This window comes from Thermobia domestica, chromosome 5 (assembly GCF_964235325.1).
Source record: "Thermobia domestica chromosome 5, izTheDome1.hap1.1, whole genome shotgun sequence".
Lineage (NCBI taxonomy): Eukaryota > Metazoa > Arthropoda > Insecta > Zygentoma > Lepismatidae > Thermobia > Thermobia domestica.
The window spans coordinates 31056859-31081436 of record NC_137458.1 but is presented as its reverse complement, the minus strand read 5'-3'; the positions used below and the strand labels follow the sequence as shown (position 1 = coordinate 31081436).

Sequence of the window (24578 nt, the reverse complement as noted above, 5' to 3'; positions counted from 1 at the left end):
CCGCAGATGAATTTCTGTTTGCTGTCATTAAATTGTGCGAAAAGTATAATACCTGAAGAAGAATCGAACCGACATTTGCAGTTTCGAAGTGCAGCACTATACTGATATTTCACAGATTACTTTACCCAAAGCGTGTTTAACAAATGGCACAGTCTTTCCAAGATCAATAGCATGATAAGTGGATACTTCATATCAATTAACTGTTTCGAACTGCACTGCAACCTACATTGATAAGTCGTCTTTATCGTGTTACCGCTCTTTGCTTCCACGTTCTTAATGATTGATCGTTCAGAATGAGAAGTCACTCTTCGATTCTTCACGATCGTTCTGTAAAAAAAATTCAGCTTGAATATGGTTTGAACCTATGTTGGTGAGCTGTACAACCCGTGATTCTAACACGTTACCTCTACACTATCGTGCCACGTAAAACAATAACCCAAGTGTTACTAAGTCCAACTGTGAGCTATGAAAATATTATTTACACCAACGTACACGCAAAAATTAATTTCTTTGATTACCTGGAGGTAAATTAGTGATAACTAACAAACTAAATAGCATACACAGGACGACAAAATACAGAAATAATAATAACACATTATGATGTAGTTTCACTGTGCAATGTCAAATGTGTGTTAATATGTAGGAAATGATCAGAAGACTGTGTGGAATTTCATCCTGAATATCAGAAAACTCACAGGAGGAGTATAAATGTCGTAATGCATGCGCCAAGAGTTACGAAGGACTCTGCGAGGAATACAAATACAGTTCTGGATTCTTGGAAATTGTTTTTCCCTGGTTGACTTAGACAGGGAAGAAGAAATTATACCAATGTTCGTCTTTGACTAATGAGAATGCATTACAACAGAAAGAGAGATATTGACACAAATATGGGCGGAATTCGGGCTCTGATAGGACTCCTGTATTTGCTTGAGGTATCAAGTAACCTCATCAACATATTGATTTATGGAGATTTTTGGAGCACAAAGGGGAGACCAAAAGAATTCTTCCGTTATAAAATGAATTAAGACAGTACCTTCTTATGTTGAAAACCATGCATTTTGATGGCATGTAAACACTGCATTCAAAAAAGCTATAGATAAACTGCCACTAATTCGGAAAGTTTTCGATTTTTTCAAATAGTAATTTCGTGAGAGGTGCTTATTTTGGCTGTATATTAGTAAGAAGTCAGCTAAGTGTGGGCTGAAAATTTTCCGCATGCCCGATTCCAGAATATCTTGCACTTCGAAAATGGAAGTGTTTCTCCCAGTGAACCAAGTAGCCCCTACTTAAAGGATGCCTGCCCGGATGCTGTTGTGAACAGGCTTATTGAACCCATACAAAGCTTAGGAAGAATAATTACGGTACATATATGGGGCTTTATGTAGAGTCGTTTTGACGTATTATTAGGGTCATACTGAAGACCTGAATACTGCAGAATATATATGTAGTCCAGCTCTTCAGTATGCCACTAATCACTCGTCAGAATGACTATGCATAAGACCCATTGTTTTCTTCTGTGACACTTGTTTGAACTTTCGGGTGAAAAATTAAAGCTGTGGTAAGCATAAAGGTAACCAAGAAAGTTATGTAGCTTTTTGTAAAGATCTGTGTTCAATTGGCCCTCACACCTTGAATTGAATGCGAATGGAGATAGGGGGAAGGTCAGTTCTTGGTTGTGGGTACATCCAACATACTAGCTGCTTGTGGCAGTTCAGTTTACATCGTGGATTTGCGTAAGAACAGAAAAAACATGGAACCTGCACAACGCCTTCAGGGTGTGTAGTACGAGATCAAACTAGGTTCAAACTACCCTGGAACTATAATTCAGTGTGAGTGGAGAAACTATTCGCCAGCACTTCCATCAACTTAGGAAGCACTACAATTTAATCCGATGGGTCCTACATGATTTGACTTCGGGCCAGAGGGCAACGCAAGCAGACATATGTGATTCTTTGCTGTCTCGTGTGAGGAAGGAGCCATATCTGGACAGGATGTTTACATGTGATGAGAAGTGGGTCCTGTATGAAGCTCCACGGCACCGTCATCATTGGTTAGCATTCAATGAACCTTTTCCAAAACAGGCGAAACCGGCACTGAACCAGAATAATGTTCTCCTGTGTGTTTGGCGGACTACTCGCGGTATTGTACTTCGGAAATTGCTACCAGCTGGTCAGAGCATCAATGCAACAAGAACTCAAAACTCTGGAGCCACCACTTTTGAATCGCAAAAGGGGCTCTCCTGTTACAGAACAACGCTAAGCCCCACGTGGTTATGATGACTTGGAATACGATTCTACGTCTTGCATGGGAAACACTATTGCATCCGTCATCCTCCCCGGACGTTGCACCGTCCGATTATCACCTTCACTATTTCTTGGACAACCATCCTAGAGAACGCCTTTTCAAATCTCTAGTAGAGGTGCAAAATGCACTTCTTCGCTTCACGGCCCACCACGTTCTCCCGCGATGGAACCTATAGCCTTCTAGAACGTTGCCAGAAGGTCGTTGATGATTATGGAGATTATTCTTAAACTGCCAAGTACGTCTTATGTGACATATCGATGATCGAAGAAGGTTAGGTGGAAAAGCGACCGAACTTTCTTTGTTACCTTTTTATAACGAAAAGCAAACCCGAATTACCACTAGAAATTTTATACACAAAGTCACGTTCGGTCCAAAGTAGCGTGTTTGCTTTCAGAGATTAGTGCATTCTTGTGTCCTATGTCCCCAAGAAAAGACAAAACATTACAATGATTTCTAGAATGCACGATACAGATGCGGTTGATAGTAATGACAAGGACAAGAGAGAAGTAGTAATATTCTATAATAATAGTAAAGAAATGTTGATGTCGTTGATGGAATTAAATAACTTTACAGTGTGGCTGGGATACGCTGGAGATGGTGTCTTCGAATTTTTTATACTGTGCTGGGCGTTAGTGTTATCAAGACACAGATCACTCTCTACAGCATTACCAATGATAAAATGAGAAACTTTCAGAAGAGTCTAGCGATTGGTTTAACTAGAGACCATATGATTCCATGAGTTTCCATTCTAACCTATTCATGAAGATTTGTCCTCGGGTTTAGAAAACATCTGCAGCTTTACGATGAAGCACCTGCTCCACATGTTCAAATATGACCTTTCGTAAATAGTGGCTAATTTTCAAAGAGGAAAAACAGAAAAGTATCAGTGCTACTTTTGAAATGCCAATCTGTGGTGAACAGACAGTCAAGATCTGCAGGAGTGTAATGCACGATATCAAGACAGTGATGAAGACATGAAGTATAAAAATTTGAATCTTATAATATGAATAGTATGAACATATGAGCAGCATATGCTGGAAATTCACTCTAACTATATGAATATTTAACAAGTGTAATGTCCATGTGGTAGTGACAATAATACAAAGTGTAATGTTTGTCATAATGATAATAAAAAAGTATTGTTTATCGGGTAACAAAAATAGATTTGATAAAAAAAATCTTTAACAATCAAACTATATAAAACTTGTAATAAGAAATAGTTCTGTAAGAACACATTATAATTTTATTTGTGAAAATAATAAAATATCACAAAAAAGTCAACATATAGAAATGTGTTCAAAATAAATTCCACATAAAAGTCATAAACCACTATGGAAACAGTTGTGGATTATATTGAAGGTGGGCGCCGCACACACCTGTCGACCATTTGCTCCACTAATCAACATTCAACCATTTCCAGGTTGATATTCTAATTTATCCACATCGATACTAGAAATTTAGACCCTTATGCAGAGTCGTTCTGACGCATGATTAGTTCTACTAATATATGTTTCATGCAGTAGTCAGGCCTTTAGTATGAAGCTAATCGTACGTCAAAATGACTGCATAAGACGGTTAGTGTTTTTCTAATAAATTAACATAATAAGAGCCTGAGAGTGTAAATACCGGAAACCCTCGTTCGTCAAAGGATTTTCCATTATCTCAAAAAGATCATAGTTAAGATTTAGGCACAAAAAGAATAATTTAGAGTACGTTTGTTTTCTCTTGGAATGCTTTCCGGTTAAAGGATGAATTTGTCTGCAACGCGTTCTTGCCACATCACGGTTAAATTGCGAGTTACAATACGCTAGGAAACACAGCATAACTCACACCACTCACAAATCACTGTAACACACTTCTTTGCGTCTGGCAAATGTATTCATGTGTACATGTGAGTCTGAAAATATCCAGCATGTTTACTGCAGTATCGTCAGCGATTACGTGTTACAATTTCCTTAATTCTTGACACATACTTAGCAGGGATACAAATCACGTGTTAATATACTCAGATTATTTACACTTGAGTTCGGGAGCATTCAGGAACTCTGCATCACAGTCTATGAGTTTTTCAAGCAGTTAGTTAAATGCAGATACAGATAGTTCTATACTTTCCTAAAACTAAGGCATCCATTACTGAAAGATTAGATTTGCACTGAGTAATAACGTATACCTGCAACACTTCCTTTAGCCATTTCCAAAGAGAGTGTATGCCAAAGGCTTTGTTGCTCGGTATTATTTGATAATATTTTAGTCCGGTTTATAAATTTTATAGAGAATAATGTTTAACATCCCAAAAACGAGTAAATAATTTCGGCTGGGATCAGACCTTTTTACAGGATTGTCATAAAAGATAGTAAATCTAACTGCCGTTTACGTCTCCATTTCATGATTACAATTGAAGGCATGATCTGCTTTATGTCTGGAGAATTAATCCACGTGTATTTGCCCCTAAACCTTGTTGATGCGTAGTAACAAAACTGCATTTCGAGTGATTTAAAGTGATGATAGATTAGTGAAACAAAATAGCATTCATCTTCATCTTTTGTCCATCTCAAGTATCTCTGAGTGCCCTTCCTAACTATCTGGAGACAATCATGATTCAATGAGAGATGTTTCTTCACACCGGCGATAAAATTTGGGAGATCCATCGCCAGAGGTACCAGGGTACCAAATTTTCCGAATGGTACAATTTTGTGTTCGGGCAACAAAATAACCGTCTTTAATTTAGTCCGTGTATCGCATGCCAACTTTGTCGAGGAACTACCTGTCTGCTAGTGGACTGTGTCAGATTTAATCCTTAGGCTGTGTCACGTAGCGGTTATCAATTTTCATATAAATTGACGAATAGTACAACGGTATGTTGTATGTAGTTGTATATTTCATTATTATGCTGTACTATTATCTATCTGTACTGGTCTTAGGAATAAGATTAAAGGTGCAATAACGGAGCAGATTTTGTAAAGGAAGAAAAGGAAATTGTAATTTATTATTATTCTCTTTCCTTAGTTACGGTGTTGATTGAAATAAATGAAAGATGTTAGATACGAAATTAGGAAGTCATCAGAACCATTGATGTAGAAGGAATTAAAAGTTTGTATCCGGAATACTAAACGAAGGTAAAAATAAATAATATTAACGTTCTAATGTTATTTTATATATATTGTGGCTCAAGTAATATTTATTAAGAACCACGGGAAAGGAACGAAATTATAGATTATTTTGTTCCATATTTTAAATGATACCTTCACACCGGGAATTAGTGTATCGTTCCGAAGTAGAGTAACAACGAACACCATTGAGCCCAACATTTATGTTACCGTTCTAAGAAGTGGTAAACAAATACACAGAGGTATGTCGGAAACTGAAGGTGTCCAAGACAGACTTATGCAAAGGGATATTCCTGCTCCTGAAGGTATGACAGATCCCTTAAAGCAGATATCTTGTCAAATGAATCAACTTCAGAAAAAAATGGTGACTCATCAGCAATTTGAGGAATTCCAGCAGAAAATGGTAACTCATCAGTATCAGCAATTTGAGGAATTCCAGCAGAAAATGGTAACTCATCAGCATCAACAATTGGAGGAGCTCCAGCAGAAAATTGTAACTTATCAGCATCAGCAGTTTGAGGACTTCCAGCAGGAAATGGTAACTCATCAACAGTTTGAGGAATTCCAGCAGGCAACTCACCAACAATTTGAGGAATCAATAAAGCAAATGCAACTTAAAATTGAGGAACAACTTGAAGATAAAATGGACCAGTTACAATGCAAAATAGAAGATCAATTGCAGGAGCAAATTTTTACGAAATTTAAGCATTATGATCAAAAGATAGAACGAGTGTACCAAAATTATACTGAAATGCAGGATGTGGTTAAAGTAATGGAATCAGTGATTAATGAACACACTTTTCACATCCGAGAACTTAGAGGGGATATGAATTGTTTTCAAGAGTGATACAAGTCCACTAAGAGTGAGCACGACGGTGGACATAAACATCAGTCCCACGGTGGATATAGAAATCAGGCTTCGTAAAATTGATTAGAACCAGTAATCCCTCAAAATGGTGAATATAGAAATCAGTCTCTTTTTAAGAAACCAGAACCAGTAACATCTCATCGAGTTTTTGAGGACAGTGAATCATCGGGATGTAGCGAAGGAAATACCGAAGATGGAAGAAAAAAGAAACATTCATCTTGTAGGAATCCAAAATACTATGGTAAATATAAATATTTAAAATCCCATAATAATGACAGACCTTTGCGATTTAGCGAGGTAAAATCATTGTCAAAATTTAGTGGTGGTACCGATGATATTCCTGCAGGGGTATTTATCGATAAGTTTGAGGACGAATGTGAATTAATAGGAATAAAGGAGTCAAAATTCTTGAAGATCCTTCCGCACGTCCTACAGCCACCATGTTTAATGTGGTTCAAAGCAATCAGAGAAAATCTTCATGCTTATTCGGATTTTAAAGCTGCTTTATTATCCAATTATGAAAATGATTTTATACTTGCCAACAGAGATGCTTTATTACGTACCAAGGTCTTTGATCCGCGAAGCCACAAGAATGTCACGGAATTTGTATTATCGACTTATAATGAATTAAAAGCTCTAAATCCTAATCATCCTGAATCGCGTATAATTGCTTCTATTCGCATCCTATTGCCGTTCCGATTGCAACAAATGCTAATGTCTGCACAATGTATCAATTTTAGTCATATGGTCATGCTAGAGCAGAACTTTGAAAGTCAATATTTAATGCAGATGAACAATAAAAATCTCAATAGAGGTCAGAGTAATGTTAGCCGCAATCCTATTAATTATGCCCATATTCGCAATCTAAATGTACAGAATGGAAATAGCTCCCACACACAAGGAAATGACAATCGTCGTTTTAATGACCGAGCGAGTAATCTAAATATTACTAGCAATTCAACTCAACCTAATGGTAGAAATAGTAATAGGAATTTCAGAAATAATCACCGAAATTATAATCGAAATAATAATTATTAATAATTTTGCACAAAATCGATTCATAGGTGGCAGTAATTATAACAGCAGCAATCCAAATTCTGTGTCTTCATGCAATCGATCTGATTCTACTTAAGAATGCGGAGTACAATGTGATTTAATAGAACCATTTAATCATCAAGAAATTGGATGGACTTAGTCAAAACTGTAGTCCCTCCTGAGATTATAAGTAAAGTTAATATAAATAATGTCTAAAAGAGGGAACTTAATCTCAAATGAGATAAACGCCGTATTTTATAGTTATATGACTTAGTTATAGTATTTTTTCTTTATGTTATTTTATCTTTAACTATTTATTTAGTAAAGCAATTATTTCTTTCAATGTTAATGTATACTGTATTCTTTTATTGCGTTCAAAACACTATAATGACTCCATAATCACTTTATGTGTTCTATATGTATATTCCTGTAATATGTTTATTCCGTGCTTACATCCTAATGAACACTAAACGAAGGTAAATGGACCAATTTTAATAGAGAATATGTTTATATTTAACTCTTTGTAATTATACTCAATTTCATGAATTAAACTATATACATTATATTAAATATATCCCAATGAATGTAAAAATAATTGTGGACCGTATTATTATTGTCATTTTTCGGTTGATGCACCTTGTTATCTATATTATAACGTGAGATTAAAGAATATGCTCAATTATGAGATTAATATATGTGATATTGATGTAAAATGAAATCTTAGATATATACAAGGGTCGTTCAAAATGTGTATTGTGTTACGGTCAAGGATTCTTTTCATTTATTGTTAATCAATAAATGAAATCCATATTCGTGACGCCATATACAACGGTATGTTGTATATTGCACTATTATGCTGTATTATTATCTATCTGTACTGGTCTTAGGAATAAGATCAGAGGTGCAATAACGGAGCAGATTTTGTAAAGGAAGAAAAGGAAATTGTAATTCATTATTATTCTCTTTCCTTAGATACGGTGTTGATTGAAATAAATGAAAGATGTTAGATACAAGATTAGGAAGTCATCAGAACCATTGATGTAGAAGGAATTAAAAGTTTGTATCCGGAATACTAAACGAACGCAAAAATAAATAATATTAACGTTCTAATGTTCTTTTATATATATTGTGGCTCAAGTAATATTTATAAAGAACCACGGGAAAGGAACGAAATTATAGATTTTGTTCCAATAGGACAAAACACCGTTGGCAACACGAGGCCTCATTTGTATTTCCCTAGCTACAATATTATAACACTTGGCGAATCCAATGTTTACCCCATTTTCTCAATACTATTTGGTTATTCAATTGTAAAAAAATATATAAAAACAGGTGTGCGGCAAAGGGACACAAGTTACCATTACAAATAACATTCAATTTCGGTGACATTTCACTAGCACGACCACCACACCTCTTTTATCTTCTGGCAGAGACGGTCGGTTCCATGGTGCTAGGGCAGTTACACAGGCGGCTGTAGCGTTGCCTCAATAGTCGGATATAAACTGCTCAATGTTCTGTATGATTCAGTACCTTCTCATACTTTAAGAATTCTTCTAATAGTAAAAGAATAAATTTCGTGGAATCGAGAAACTTAAACTTACAAGTACTACCTACTTTTTGTCCCCTACTACAATTAGTATTACCTAAATATATAGATATCAGTATTGCAAAATAATATTTCTCACTACCCCTGTCTTCAGTAGAAGAATAAAATTGAAATAAAAATATTCTTCGGATATTGCAACTCTATTGAAATGTGTTTTGGGGCCTCGTTTTCTCGTTTTCGCTCCATGGAAACAACACTAAAACAAGATGTAACAGTAGATTTATAATATTTCCGGTTCTAGCACAGAAATAGTTGGAGAAAAAAAAACTAATCTTGCCGTACTGAAGCCATATCAAAGAAGCTGCTTCTCGGTTTCTATTATTGCTTTCCGCTATAATGATCAGCGTTCAGGTCGAAAATCACAGACTTCCACCGCTTCTGTTAAGGCAGAGATAAAACTTATTTTTCGGACGTTGAACAACATCAGAAACTGATTACTTACCGTGTTTTACGGCAATCAATATTGAAACCGGATATAGAGTCTTTCCATTGCAAGTGTGACCTTGCTTGCGTTGCTATCGATTTGTGTTTTACCCTATCCCTCCTCGAAAGAGGAGAAACAAGTAGCTGTTTACGATATCCTTTCATGGTTGGGTACGGACAGAGTCCCCACAATGAAACATTCTGAATTATTTAATGTCCTTCAGTGTGCACTGTCTTGTTAGACATCCTAAGTAGTCTATGATCTTTGCTCGCCAAGGCCAAACGACTGAATGACGAATTGACAACACAGCCGAGGTCATTCGCTTTCTTCTTCAAAGCAAAGCGAAGGTTTCCTCCATAACAGGGACGAAGTATGATATATTTTCCGAATATACACTTGAAATAGAAAGGTTCTAATAGTATATCTCTAACTCTTCCGGTAGCAATAGTAGAATAAAGTAGAAGATTTAACTATTCTTCGGGTACTAATTTCATACTAGAAAACTGACTATACTATATCTGGTGTTGCAAAGTAAGTGCTACAACTCTTGCGAGGTGACTCCTGCCACTGAGATCAGAAAAAAAGTTCCCTTGAACTTTCGGCTATTGGACATAGTTTCGGACCTACAAGGTGCCGAAAGCGTGGGAAAATGACTTTCGGACACCAATAGTTCGGAAACTATACAACGTAAAGAGGGCGGGTAAAAAATTCACTGAAGAAGTCATATCTGCTGTATTGAATTTTGCATGTTTCACAATCATACCATGCAGGCGCAAGGGATTACCCAAAGGAACGTAGGGACTCCTGGATAATATGCCAAATGAAAATTGGTCTAAATGGATATGAATTAATAGGGTTTCTACGAGGTAACAATAATTCGTTTGTATTAATTCGATATCTGGAACAAATACAACATGGCGAACACCTTCATGCCCGTTGTGACTGGTTGCATAATCGCCCGATACGGATGCTTGCCAACAGCGATTTTCTGAGTATTAAGTGTAGCGAATTTCTACTCAAATGCTCTAGAAAGACATCCGGAGTGTCGGTAGAGCACAATAGATGAAGCAGGGTGGTTCACGTGTGTGGAAACACGTAACGAAAAATACCCAGAAATGCACTCATACTAAGTAAACGCGAGTTCAAAGCGTCGGAAATGTAAGGATTAGCGTCAAGAACATGAAAGGCATTGCCAGTTCACCGATAATATTCCCTCAAACCGATACAATATGATGTACAATGTTGTATACCAATAAGGATGCAAGAACTGAAGCCAAGTTGAAATTGTGCAAAGGGACTCACTAAGAAACTGAGTAAACTAAATCAATGTCTCTAGTGGGATCGCATGATCGATATTGAAATGTGGCCAATGTGTATGTTGATATAGACATGTAGCTAATGGACAAATGTCAACATGTCCCACTACTGCTGAAATCCGTCTCACGTGCAAAGAGTAGGAAATTAACTACTCGGGTCTTGAATCTGAGGCCGTGTGCTCCCAATAGGATTGGAAACTGCGACCACGCGAGCGAAAGCGAGCACTCTAGCCCTGAGGCTTCGAGGGAGCCTCACTTTCTCTGTATTCATTTCTTGGAGGAGTACCCACTTTGTTTGGCAAGTGCTCTTGTACAGCCTCCCGACATGCCTTTGTGTTTCATTTTGTTACTCCTACTGCAAAGTTGTAAACAATCAGAGCTTTAAGACGTTTCTTCCCATTTCTCTTGTCGTTATATTTCCCATATGTATGGTGTTCCAGCAGTAATGTTACATGTGCCAAATTGGTTCATTTTCGTCTTTGACTTGCATGTGCACTGTGTGTAAGATACGAATATTTAGAGGTATTTTCCTATATTTCGAGTACGTCATATGTCCCAGAAGACATAGGACATGATACAAGTTTGTAATTTTCACGCTCTATCAGAATTTGAACCATGAATTAAGAGATTTCTTTTCATATTTTTCGGCTGTGGGACAATGTCCCAAAGAAAGAGGGACATTGATACAATCGTGTTCTAGTTACGTTCATAAAAAAAGTACACCAGATATAATAGCAGAATGTACAACGTTATTTTCCTAGTTTTTGCACGTGGGACGGTGTCCCAGCAGTAGTGGTACATGTCGACATTTGTCCATTAGCTACATGTTGATATCAACACACACATTGGCCACATTTTAATATCGATCATGCGATCCTACTAGTGACATTCATTTAGTTTACCCAGTTTCTTAGTGAGTTCCCTTCCACAATTTCAACTTGGCCCCAGTTGTTTCATCCTTATTGGTATACAACCATGCACATCATATTGCATCCGTTTGAGGAAATATTATTGGTGAATTGGCAATGCCTTTCATGTTCCTGACGCTAATCCTTACATTTCCGACGCTTTGAACTCACGTTTACTTAGTATGAGAGCATTTCTGGGCATTTTTTGTTAAGAGTTTCCACACACGTGAACCGCCCTGCTTCATCTGTTGTGCTCTACTGACACTCCAGATGTCTTTCTAGAGCATTTGAGTAGAAATTCGCTACACTTAATACTCAGAAAGTCACTGTTGGCCAGCATCCGTATCTGGCGATTATGCAACCAGTCACAACGGGCATGAAGGTGTCCGCCATTTTGTATTTATTCCAGATATCGCCTTAATACAAATGAATTATTGTTACCTGGTAGATACCCTATCAATTCATATCCATTTAGACCAATTTTCATTTGGCAGATTATCCAGGACTCTCTACGTTCCTTTGGAGAATCCCTTGCGCCTACATGGTATGATTGTGAAACATGCAAAATTCAATACAGCAGGTATGACTTCTTCAGTGAATTTTTTACCCCCCCCCTCTTTACGTTGTATAGTTTCCGAACTATTGGCGTCCGAAAGTCATTTTCCCACGCTTTCGGCACCTTGTAAATCCGAAACTATGTCCGATAGCCGAAAATTCAACATAACTTTTTTTCTTATCTCAGTGGCAGGAGTCACCTCGCAAGAGTTGTGACACTTATTTTCCAACACCCGATATATTGCCCTTTTGCGTTATTGCGATGGGCATTAAAACTGGGAATTGTAGATATCCACTGCTATTGCCTGATATAGGCTAAAGACATAAAGATTCAAATGAAGGTGTTTCTTAGATCGCTAAGTTATTCCCAAACACCCCTTATTGATATCTGCTACCGTTTTCGCTCTATCGAAATCAAAAATTTAACCGAAAATAGTCGTGAATTTCTACCACTTCCGATCATAATGGAGACAAATTCGAGAAGATGGAATTTGTTATTAAGGCTCTGAGTCGACTGAAAAATACTTCTTTTGGTCTATGTTAGCCTTTTTGTTGTATAGGAATAAAGCTTGAAACCGGATACCGATTATTTCGATCACTTATAATTTGAATAGGTATTTAACACAGAAGACACAATCTTAGACAGAGAAGATAGACACTTAATCTACCAGGTTAACGGAGGACACGATCAACATTTTTGGACTCTGAATCGATTGCACAAGAATCGACTGCTCTTCGATATATCTCTTATCGTTTTTGCTTAGATATCTCAACTGACGGAGGGCCATAACCTCTCTATAATTAAGAATTATGACGCTTACACAAAGGATACTTTGGATGTCTAATAATAATAATAAGAAGAAACTAAGATGAAGCTTCAGCTCCTAGCTTTCTCGTAAATGAGCTGCCTACATACAATGTAACTTATTAATCAACTTACTTTTTTGATTGGAGCACATGAAATCAACAAAAGTCGATGAAAAAGTGTCAAGTATTCCTGAATCTTCGCGACCGGGGTAGGTGCACATGACTATTGCTTGGTTTGGCTTCTTGAAACAACTCGCAAATGTAGGTTTATTCCTGAAATACGTACATTCTGAAATATAATCACATGTTGATAACAACAGCATTACAATTGTATATAACATATAAACTACATTAAAATTGTTCGATTATGATTAAATATAGTGAAATTTTTTTGGGGCGATCATTTCTAAAGGGCTGATCTTTACTTGAAAGAATGTTCCAGGGCAATTGTTGTTTACAGAAAAAAAATAGACCGTTTAATCTTAGTACAACATGTGTCATATTTTCTTTCATACTTTCCATTCTTCTTCCTCTGGATTGATTAAAAACAAACAATACAAGAAGGGTATACTTCTCTTCCACCCCGATTTATAAGATTAAATTTCACGATAACAGTAAAAAAATCGATTTTTACACAATATGATTCATATATTTACAGATGATTTTACACAACTCCGATCATTTGAAGATATGAAGTTAATAAAAAGTGACAATTCATGTTACTCTTTCCCAATTAATTATAGACTGTAGGCCAAGGGGGTTATAACTTCGCCGCTTGGAGAATTTTCGTCTCTATATTAGTAATGTTTTTAGGGTCCTTAGAAGCAGCACAAATCTGTTCAACATTGGGGTAGGCAGGCAAGACCATGTTTTCTTTTTTCTTTATTCTTAGCGATGTTAAAAAGATTTATGAAGTTGAAAAGAATTGCTGTGGAGGATCAGAGAAGCGTAGTGATTTTCAACATTGGTAGGCGCGCATATTTGAAGCTTATTCTGTTCGAAGGAAGATGAGACTCACTTTATGATGGATGAATCTGATTTCTGAGGTGAACTTGTTGTATATTATATATCAGGTGTATATACTTGTTGTATATATAATCACTTCAAGCTAGGTGATTAATAAAACGTATTTATGTGTCCTATTTTATGTTCAACTAAAACTGAAAATTTCATCTTGATCCATGAAGTAGTGGCAGAGAAAAATGTATTTCAATCTTTTCACAGAGTTCATAATCATTGATTTTCATGGAAGTACAAGTATGATTTTGTATCAATGTTTCGTATGATTTTTCTACCGAAAAGAAATGATATAAATTACTCTAGTGGAGGAATAGTGCATATTTTGGCAGAAACCGTGAGAATTGTGATCACGAAGAAAGGAAAGAAAGATGGATCATTGGAATCACTGGTGACATGTGTCACTAGAATTGCTTAAAGTCCCATTAAAGAAGCAGCTATTTGAAAGGAAGATGAATCACTACGGTTACAGATTCAAGAGAGAGATCTTATAGCAGCCAAAATGAGGTATCACAACTTGTACCCATAAACACTACACAAGAAGTGACTAGACATAAAACTAGTGAAACTGAAACATTCAAAAAATGCTTACAAGGCACATGAGAAACCTTTTATGCAGACTTGTGCATTTGTCTAGCTGAAATAATTAAGGAGTTCAATGTAAAAATTTTACGTTCTATCTGTTAATATATGTTCTAGCAGAAGACCTAGACAGTGTTAACCAGGAATTTAAAATCTGTAAACTGAAAAAGTTGCTGAAACATTTCTCACGTGCGCTATAGTTTGTTATTTTACAGTTTTGTTATCGACAAGGTGAAACTGTTTATGCAAGAGACAATCGAAAAATTATTTTGTTGAAGACGCACTTCATGCATTTGTGACAGTAAGTGTTTTGGCTATTGAAGCAGCTTTATTGTTACTGCGTCAGGCGTGAGTTACTTCGTGGCAGCCCAAGGTGGGAATCCTACGTTCCTAGAGCCCAGATATATCTCATATCCTCATGAAATTTACATCTACCATTTTAACTGGAAGTGATATGGACGCAAATCCTCGAAAATTATCCCATTAAAATAGGAAGAACACATATGAATCTTTTAATACTGATGGCTGGAGGTCATCACCGCTTTCGACAACACAATCACACATTGCTGTTCCTATTTTTTTTTTTTTTTTTTTTTGTAAAACGACACATGTCAAGTTTTGTCAGACACGAAATTAACGACATTCAATATTGTGTTTGCTACACGTAGATATACATTTTGTGAGATATCTACACCTGTCAAGCTGTTGGTTTATTATAAATAAATAGACGTTTTAGGAGAAACTATGGTATAGTTTTTCTCGTTTTTCTTAATGCTTCTTTTTTCTGATATGGGTTGTTTTACAAAATAATGATTTATTTGTGGATATGAAGAGGAGTGACAAGTACAGTTGAGCCACTTCATCAATTCTGTACTGATTGTGACATGCCTGACTGTTATACCAGAAGCATATGTTTTGAGATCAACCATGTCCATCTGATACAACTGAACAAACATCTTGAGCCAAAGATTTAGCGACACTTGTTTTCCGAGAACTTGCGCCTGCATTACTTGCAGCTAGAATTACAGATATAAACTAAATACGGATATGAGGTTAGTGTAAGTACTTGGAATGTAGCATTTTGGCCATGAGGAGCTAGGACTGATCGAAGTTCGATGGTGATTAAAAACAGCTCAGTGTAACACTAAAGCTGTTTCAATAACCAAAGAACTTTCTGAAATGCCTGCACATAGTCCTTTTTCAACGAATTAAACTTTAACTATGTTTCTTTGCATAAAAAAATTCACCTCGATTACCTGGTAAAATAGCAAAATGTAGACTACGTGAGAAATGCTTCAACAAATTCAACTTCACTTCACACATTGTGTATTCTTGATTACCACTGTCTGGGTCTTCTTCTTGAGCATACATCAGATATTTTTCTTGAATAGAACCTGATATTTCTACATTGTACTCCAGATTATGTGCCGCTGGACATATGCACAAATATGCATAAAAACTTTCTCATTTGCCTTGTAACCATTTTTTGAATGTAACATTTTCACTAGGTTTCTAATCACTTCTTGTATAGTCTTTACGGCAGAAGTTGTGGTACCTCGTTTTGGCAACTATGGGACAAATATCTCTAATCTGTAAGAGTAATGTTTCATCTTCCTTTCAAATAGCTGCTTCTTTAATGAAACGTTGAGGAATTCTAGTGACACATGTCACCAGCAATTCCCATGACCCACCCTTTCTCTTTCTTCGTGGCCCCTACTCTCTCAGTTTCTGAGAAAATACGCCTTGTCCTTCCTTACACAGAATGTCTGCTATATTATCGTGCAGCAGTACGCTTCAAATATAGCAATTTTTCCACGTCGAGTGGATACTATTTTTTGCACCGAATGATTCAGCAGACTGACCTAGCAATTGAGGTACAGATGGAGATCAGAAAAATAGAAACACCTGAACGAAATTGCAACTTACCAGATTAATATGGGTCGGGCCACCTTTCGCCTTCAGAACAGCCTTGATGCGACGTGCGATGGAGGCATAGAGATCGTGAATGGTAGCAAGTGGAATTTACACCATTCCTCGTGCAGGGCATCGGCCAGTTCTGTGAGAGAGGATGGAAGTGGAAATCGTCGCCGGAAACGTGTTTCCAAGACGGACCACATATGTTCAATTATGTTGAGATATGGGGATTGGGCGGGCCAGGGGAGGTGTTGAACTTCATCCCGATGTTCCTGAAAACACGGTGCAACAACACCAGCTGTGTGAATGGGTGCATTATCATCCTGGAAGATGGCGTCATTGTCCGGGAACAACATCCGGACCATAGGATGCAAGTGGTGTCCTAAAATTGCGACATAATCGTTGGCAGTTATTCGTCCGCTAAGTGTGATCACAGGACCCAATGAAAACCATGATATGGCGGCGCACAGCATCACCGAGCCGTCGCCATGTTTCACAGTTGGGCGGAGACACTGCACATCATAAGCTTCTTTGGGCGTTCTCCACACATAAACACGGCCCGGGGTTGGGAATAGGGTGAAGGATGACTCATCTGACCATATCACACATTTCCAGTCCTCAACGGTCCAAGTTACATGGTCGCGGCACCATTTGCGCCGTGCGAAAGCGTTATGGTCCCTCATGAGTGGTTTGGCCCGTGCATCACGACCCCGTAAGTTCATGTCATGTAATTCGCGGCGGACTGTGATTGTCGAAACAGGTTATGGGAGGTGCTGATTGAGTTCCTCCGTCACTTGCTCCGCAGTGGCACGACGGTTCTGCGTGACAATGCGCTTTTAATACCCGGCGTGACCTGTCACTCATGATTTTCTTCCGCCCACTGTTCCGCTTCCCGGATGTGGGTTTCCCGTGTGTTGTGTAGGCTGTCATCACCTTCGACACTGTCCCATGCGACACACCTAACACAGTGGCCACTGCCGTCACACTCACTCCACATAAACGCGCACCAACAATTTGCCCTCTTTGAAAATCTGAGAGGTCTTCCATTTTACATTACCTCCGTCTGCTGCAGCCACTGGACATTGCTGTTCCACTGCGCCTGACGAAGTATGGAGACCGACCTAACACACCACCACCAGCGTCCGGCGCTGCGAGCGCCACGACACCATTGCCAACCCATAGAGCTGACGTGTTGCCAACTACAGGTGTTTCCATTTTTCTGATTACCATTTGTAATTTTGTAAAACGTTGGTAGTCGTGTGTTTGTGTCGTATTCTGTAGAATTTGGAAGAAAATTTATGTTAAGCTGTGCAGTTTTGTAGTGCCGCTATCCCACGATTATGCCGGTTAGGCTAAAGGAGACGCTGATCATGAGAGATGAGTGAAATGGTGGAATGAAGAAAGTGGGAGGAAACGGGAGAACCCCGAGAAAACCCACGAGCACGGTGTTTGTCCACCACAAATTCCACATGGCGCGAGCTGGGATCGAACCAGGGATCCCAAGCACCGGAGGTGAAAGCTCTACCACTGAGCCACCGCGCCCCCTTGACCTGAAAGATTTTATGGAAGATTTCTTCAGTAAATGTCTTAACCTCATGTCAATTTTGTTTTATGAGTAGTGTATTACACGGATATTTTTCTACACAGATTTTCACTACAGCAATCACGTTTGTTTTTGCAATTGTCGTCTCTCTGACCTAGGGCGCCGATCCTGATGGGCCCGGGGACCGAAGAACTAAACGCTCATGTGGGGTGTCATCTATTTTTATGAATATGAATGTTTATGCGATTTTTTATTGTTATATGTATTTTTATATGTATTGTTTTATGAATGATTCCCCAATGTAACAGAGAAATCAGAACCCTTGTCTCTGACTGCATTATTTTGTTTCACATTCTTCTACAGAACAATTGAGATGACGTGGATTACAGGGAGAATGCGTTACTTTTATCATCCTACAAAAAAAAAAAAAAAATACAAAAATATAACAGATCGTTTAGTATTACGGAAATTTACAAATTATATATTACAATATATTATTTTAAGTGTAATTATCTGTTTGAATGTGCAATACGAATACGTTCACTATGCATAACTTGGAAATTTCACATATTAGCGGATATATTGAAATGAAGTGAAATTTTTGAGTTTTACGTTCCACGTTTATGCCGGTTAGGCTAAAGGAGACGGTGATGATGAGAGATGAATGAAATGGTGGAATGAAGAAAGTGGGAGGAAACGGGAGAACCCCGAGAAAACCCACGCACACGGTGTTTATATTAGCAGATATATTTGGAGGTTGTATTCACTGCAGAACGCAAAAACAGCAACCTTCTCAAAAGAACATAATGTAATCACACAACCGTAAAATTATTGCTTTGAAATATTTTCTATTATACCATAAACTAACAAACCAAAAACCTTCGTGGAGGATTTCTCTGTACTGGGAATCTGTCATAATACAATAAATGAGAAAAAGCAACTAGAATAATTTATATGATTTCTTTTCGGTAGAAAAATAATACGGAACATTCATAGAAAGTGATACTGGTAGTTCCATGAAAATCGATTATTGTGAACTGTGTGAAAAGTATGAAATATACTTTTCTCTTCCGTGACTTCATGGGTCAAGATAAAATTTTCAGTTTAAATTGAATATAAAATAGGACATATAAATACATTTTAATAGTCACCTAGCTTGAAGTGTTGCTACGTAATACGTAAAAGAGTCACGACAAGGGTCATTTTTAGGGAAATTTTCTTAAATATTTTTCAATTAATTTTCCTTCGTACATAGAAATTTTACGTTCATTACGTAAACTGAAAACCTTACTCTTACAAATCGATCGGAGTATAACTTGTTCCAGTGTTGCACTGACAGTCTGATCTACGGGCATTTAAAGTGGGGTGACCAGATTCTGCCAAGCGAAAGTCGGACACAAATATAATAGTATATGATAGTTTACTGCGTCGGCAATACACATTTCCTTATTTGATTTAGCGTTAACTTTAAGTTAATCATTCATTTTTGTTTTTAAAAAAGTACTCAACAAAAGTATTGAAGGAATTCAACACAACTCCAAACACTTTGATGAGTGACAAATACAAAATCGATCAAACAATTTAAAACAATTTGATAGAGCGACATAAAGGAGTCATTTTAATAAAAGAAAAAAATTTAAAAAGCATAAAATTTTGATGAAACTTAAATACATGGTTCGTCTTATTCATATTATTCATCAATTATCTTGCAAACTTTTTTTCATAAACGTTAATACTAGCTGTTCAAGAGTTTCAGTTTTTAACAGATTTCTCATCAGTCCACAAATTATTCATTATAGAAAATGTCCTCTCAGTCCGAGCTTCTGTGGCAAGGAAGCACATACTGAACTGAATATTCGGAAATATGGAATAAAACTCGGGAATATACTCGGGAATATGGAATAAAACGTTCTTGAAAATGCTTGAATAATTCACTCCATCTTAAATCTACCCTTATTTGAGCAGTGTTCTATTCTTTAATTTCTTTCAAAAGAAGCATACTTCTTTACATTTGTGATTTCATCAAAGAGGTAGGAATTGTTTGCTTCTTTCCAGACTATTTATTAATATACTTCAAGCTGATGTGAACATTACCCCATTCAATTACTGAGTTAAGTCTCATACGTGACTTATTGATATCTCAAAAAGACCAGCTCAGTAAAAACAATGTATTCCAAAGCAATTGATTTATTGTTCTCCTTTCCTAACAATAATCTTCTGAGGAACGTTGAAAAACACGGAAGTTCACCATTCAGAAAAGGAGTGCATGTGGTTCAAAATGTAAATAACGAATGAAATATTAAAATATTGCAAATAGTTTAACTCAGGACATTTCGCAGGATATTTTAAAAAAGAAGGACATTTCTCGATTTTCCAGGCGTCTTTGTAACAGGCAGGCCAGTTCTTTGAAAAAACAGTACGGTACTGCGAAAATCAGTACGTCTGGTCACCCTAATTTAAAGAGATTTCATTGATATTTATAAAAATATATTGGTGTTAAAGGGCTAAGGGCCCACGACCTAGGTGCTGCACTTATATGTTGACCAACAACTAGGCCTATTTTATCATTCTAAAGCCTAAGGAACATTACTAATATAGTGGCGTAAATTTCCAGAGGGAGGAGTTATAACTACCCCCTTGTCCCTTGATCTATTAGGGAATCCATTCGCAATATTCCATCATCACCCTTGATTTGCATCAATTTTTACATAAGTGGTTCGGATCTAAGTCTGTACCTGAAAATATTGAACTAAATCGATGTTATGATAAGAAGAACAGAATAGAATGAAAAGAAATTTTAGTTTAAAGTCTCACGTGTATGTACTTCAGGAAACGCATGATTAATGAAAATAAAAGATCATAAGATTAATTTTTATGCTGTCCCACCAGAACAATACATGATGGACAGTAGTCAGTAGCCTAGTAAACGAAATAAAGTGGTTTCAATGAAGAAGAGTGAAGACAATTTATGCGAAAGAAATTCTTTTTTTAATAAATTAAATGTTTCACGATTCTTATTATGAGGAAGTTCTTATCTATATATACCTTACTTTCAAACATGAATCATATAAATAAATCTGTTTTAAAAGTATATTTTAATATAAGGAAAACTTTCGTACAGGTTGATAAAATTCTATCGCATCGCAATTCTATCTTTAAAATATATCTTAATGTATTTGGGAATGAGATTTCCGTGTCGTATGTGAAATAATTTTACACACACTGATTATATGCTTGCAAATTGATATGCATAACTCGGGGATGCAAATAACCATTGATGCCTGCGAGTATTTAATACTGCAGGTAATTAATGATTTCAATTATGGGATGTGACCTAGTAGTTTTTTTGTGTTGAGGTAGTAAAATTTTGTTGCTTATTTGCATCCCTGCATTAACGGAATTGTTCATCTGAAAAACATGCATAAATCCGTGCTAGGTGGCCACTACAAGAGAGAGTTGTATTTATTCCCTTTCTGGTCTGGCCAACGGTGGTGGATCCGCGCATTATTCCGTGCGTGCCTCTATAGAAAGCAGTACGTATGCGATGTTAGGTATCTTTATAAACTATGATTTTCTAACAAAATACAGGTATTACTGTTATTTGCAATTAAAGTGTGTGTCTTCTTGAGCGATAATGTGTTATTGATGTTGGTTGAAATCCCACTTGGAAGACAGTAAGGTAACATAAGTATCAAATTAAATAAAAGAGGATACTAACCCGCCCCATATGTATGGACAGTAGGCCTAGGTGGCGATGAATGATGTAGCTGAAAGTAGACTGTGAAAGACTTAATATCTGGGGCATGTCACGTTGTGGTGGGTTCTCCTGGTCTAAATATAAATGAAGTCCACGAGAAATAAAATATCCTATAGGCTTCATTTTATATTCCTTGTCCACGTAGATAATGTACTATTTTCCTGACACTGTTTCAGTATTCAGTTGGAGAAAAATTGTGCACGGAAAAGACTCATTATGTACGGTTCACTACGATGGCATTTCAGTAGCACCTCCTCGACACAAATATGACAGGCTCCTCGACACAAATATGATACATTAAATATGACAGGCTATAATGATAACGACGCCAGTTCGTGTTTGTAGTACTGCTGCACAGTATGTAATAGTCTTGTGAAATCTTTCAGATGTAAACTTATGAAGCTTCTGTATTTCAAAATATGACTATCCAGAATCCATACAGAAGTCATACAAGATATTAAATATTTAGTATCATAATTGTTATATATTAGTATTGATATCATTTAGTAACCACTTATTTTTTACCATAACGGTCCTCTTGGTAGGGATGCACACGAGGCCACTCGAGTGGAGATTTGAGATTGTCTTAATTAGTCTCGAGAAAATGATATTTGGACTCGTGTCTCGACTCGAAAATATATTCCTGCCTCGAATTTCGAGACGAGACGAATGTACGAGGTAAAATATGTATAATAAAAAATAAAGGTAGGAAATTTGCTACATACTGACTAACTTGCAGCAAATCTTACAAATTATGACAAGGAGCAACTGACATTTAGACAACAGACAGTTAAGGAAAAACTTTTTTTCTGGCTTTACAGTTTTCTGACTTTGTGGTCAACAAATATGTTATGCTTTGTGAAATTATCATCACTTACCTCAATATCGAAACTCACATTTCACTGAATGCGAAGGAGACTGTTGCAATACAGCAAGGAAGTCTTAAAAACCAAGTTCAATGCACTTTTGTGGATTCGGATGGTAAAAAGAGCTTTTGGCAAGAGGAGTGTGACAACTGTGAGTGGATTCTGGAAAGTAGTCAGAAAGTAAGAGGACGAGATATCTCTTGTATTTCTGCAACACAGTTTTCATCGATGATAACTATGCGTCGAGGCTATCGTTCAAAACTTGGAGAGACACAAATACGTCTTTCGCTACAACCGCTTGACATTAGTACAATTCTCAATAGAATTAACCTGGTTCAATCATGCTTCTAGCCACTTGTCAACTTAAGTAAAAGTCAAACAAATAACAGTTCAACATATAAATGTTATTTCAGAATATATAAACACTTTCTTCAATTTGTGACGATTTAAACTCAAAGCCTCACTTATCCTGTCTAAGAAGTTTTTCTATAATGTTCACAGTACCGCTTTGAGATGCATATATTTATTTCACCCTCGACCCTAGCCATACGAACTAAATACACGCTTCTGATTGGTTGCAGATTGCGATTGTAAAAACCTTCTGGTGCATGTATTGTCTATTATAGTAATAGAAGAAAATTGTCGCTTTGTGTGTTGATAAAACAAAAATATAATTATGTTTGGGTTATGTTTCGTAAGAACATGAGGCATATTTTTTTCAAGAGCTACCCTTTAAAAATATGCTTTTAGTCACAAGGAAGCGGGTGATGTTCAAATTTAGACCACTCGAATATGATGTAAGGTCACGTGATGCTATCATGTGGTAAAGGTGAAAAAACGAGGTCTGCGGGGATTGTAACCCCCTTCGCTTGCTGCGTTCGCTCAACTATGTTTCGTAAAGTAACTAAATCACTTTTTATGCATTATACAATGCGTACAAGGGTAAATTAGTATTATTTTTTCTTGTTTTAATAATAAAATTGCTATGAAAATAAAAAGGAAACTTTCCTTGGGCCGGGTTTGAACCCACGCCAAAAGCGATTACCATTGCTGTCTCTTTGCACTAGCCCACTCAGGTTTTTTAAATACTTTATTATACTCTTATTAGTGAATGACACCAGAAAGGATTAACAAACAAAATTGTACTGTGAGCAGCCAATTACATAAAAAACATACAATAGACACATCAATAAATTGCTGCTAGTAAATTAGCAAACTTTTCTTTACGAATTTAAAGTGCAATAGTTTGTATACGTAATAATAGTTGGTTGACGTACAAAATTACATTACCATTAAAATCATTGCATAAGAGAATATCGATAGTTTGGGACGTGATCCATAAAATTGCGTTATGTTTGATGCTGGGATAAATGTGATAATTCGGAAGCAGCATGAATGACGTACAGTGAATATTAGAAGGAGATGTTCTGGAGATACGGGCAATGATTTTTTTATACGGAGACCATATAGCTGTGTTTCGTGAGCAACTTTCGAGTCGGTGTTGGAGAGTATCTAGAACATAACAAGTATCACACAAAGCAATATTACAAATACTCAATTCATAAAGTCTCCCGTTAGTAGGATATATATTGTGAACAACACTGTACCAAAGAGATCGCATGGCAGGAGACAATGCCGGAGTATGAATGTTTGCCCAGATTTTATTCCAGTTTGTCAATGGGTAATGTTCTACAATACGTGGCGCCGAAATTGTGGTGGCATGGTACCGATTATATAATTGTCTTAAAGGAAGGTCTTCAAGGTGACTCCGTGCGATAAGCGAGTAACTAATATCAATAAAGACGTCCTTCAGGTATGGCACAAGAGAAATCCAAGGTTGTCTATGCAGGGAAGCTTTAAGTCAATATAACGTAATGGTACACATAAAGCCTTGCTGGAAAAGGACTGTGAGTAGGAGCACAATGTATGGCAGACGCGATGTATCAGCAGCGAGTAGCTCTGAAGTTGA

At 36.9% G+C, this 24578-nt stretch overlaps 1 protein-coding gene across 2 annotated transcripts in view; it reads right to left on the bottom strand.

Annotated features, from left to right (window-relative positions):
* Positions 1-24578, bottom strand: part of LOC145685833 (uncharacterized) — a 210576-nt gene that overhangs the window by 36383 nt on the left and 149615 nt on the right. For both annotated transcript variants that reach the window (XM_081758424.1, XM_081758423.1), the window contains exon 4: positions 13064-13203. In XM_081758424.1, coding sequence (XP_081614550.1) covers positions 13064-13203 — 140 coding nt within the window. The remainder of the gene's footprint in view (positions 1-13063; positions 13204-24578) is intronic.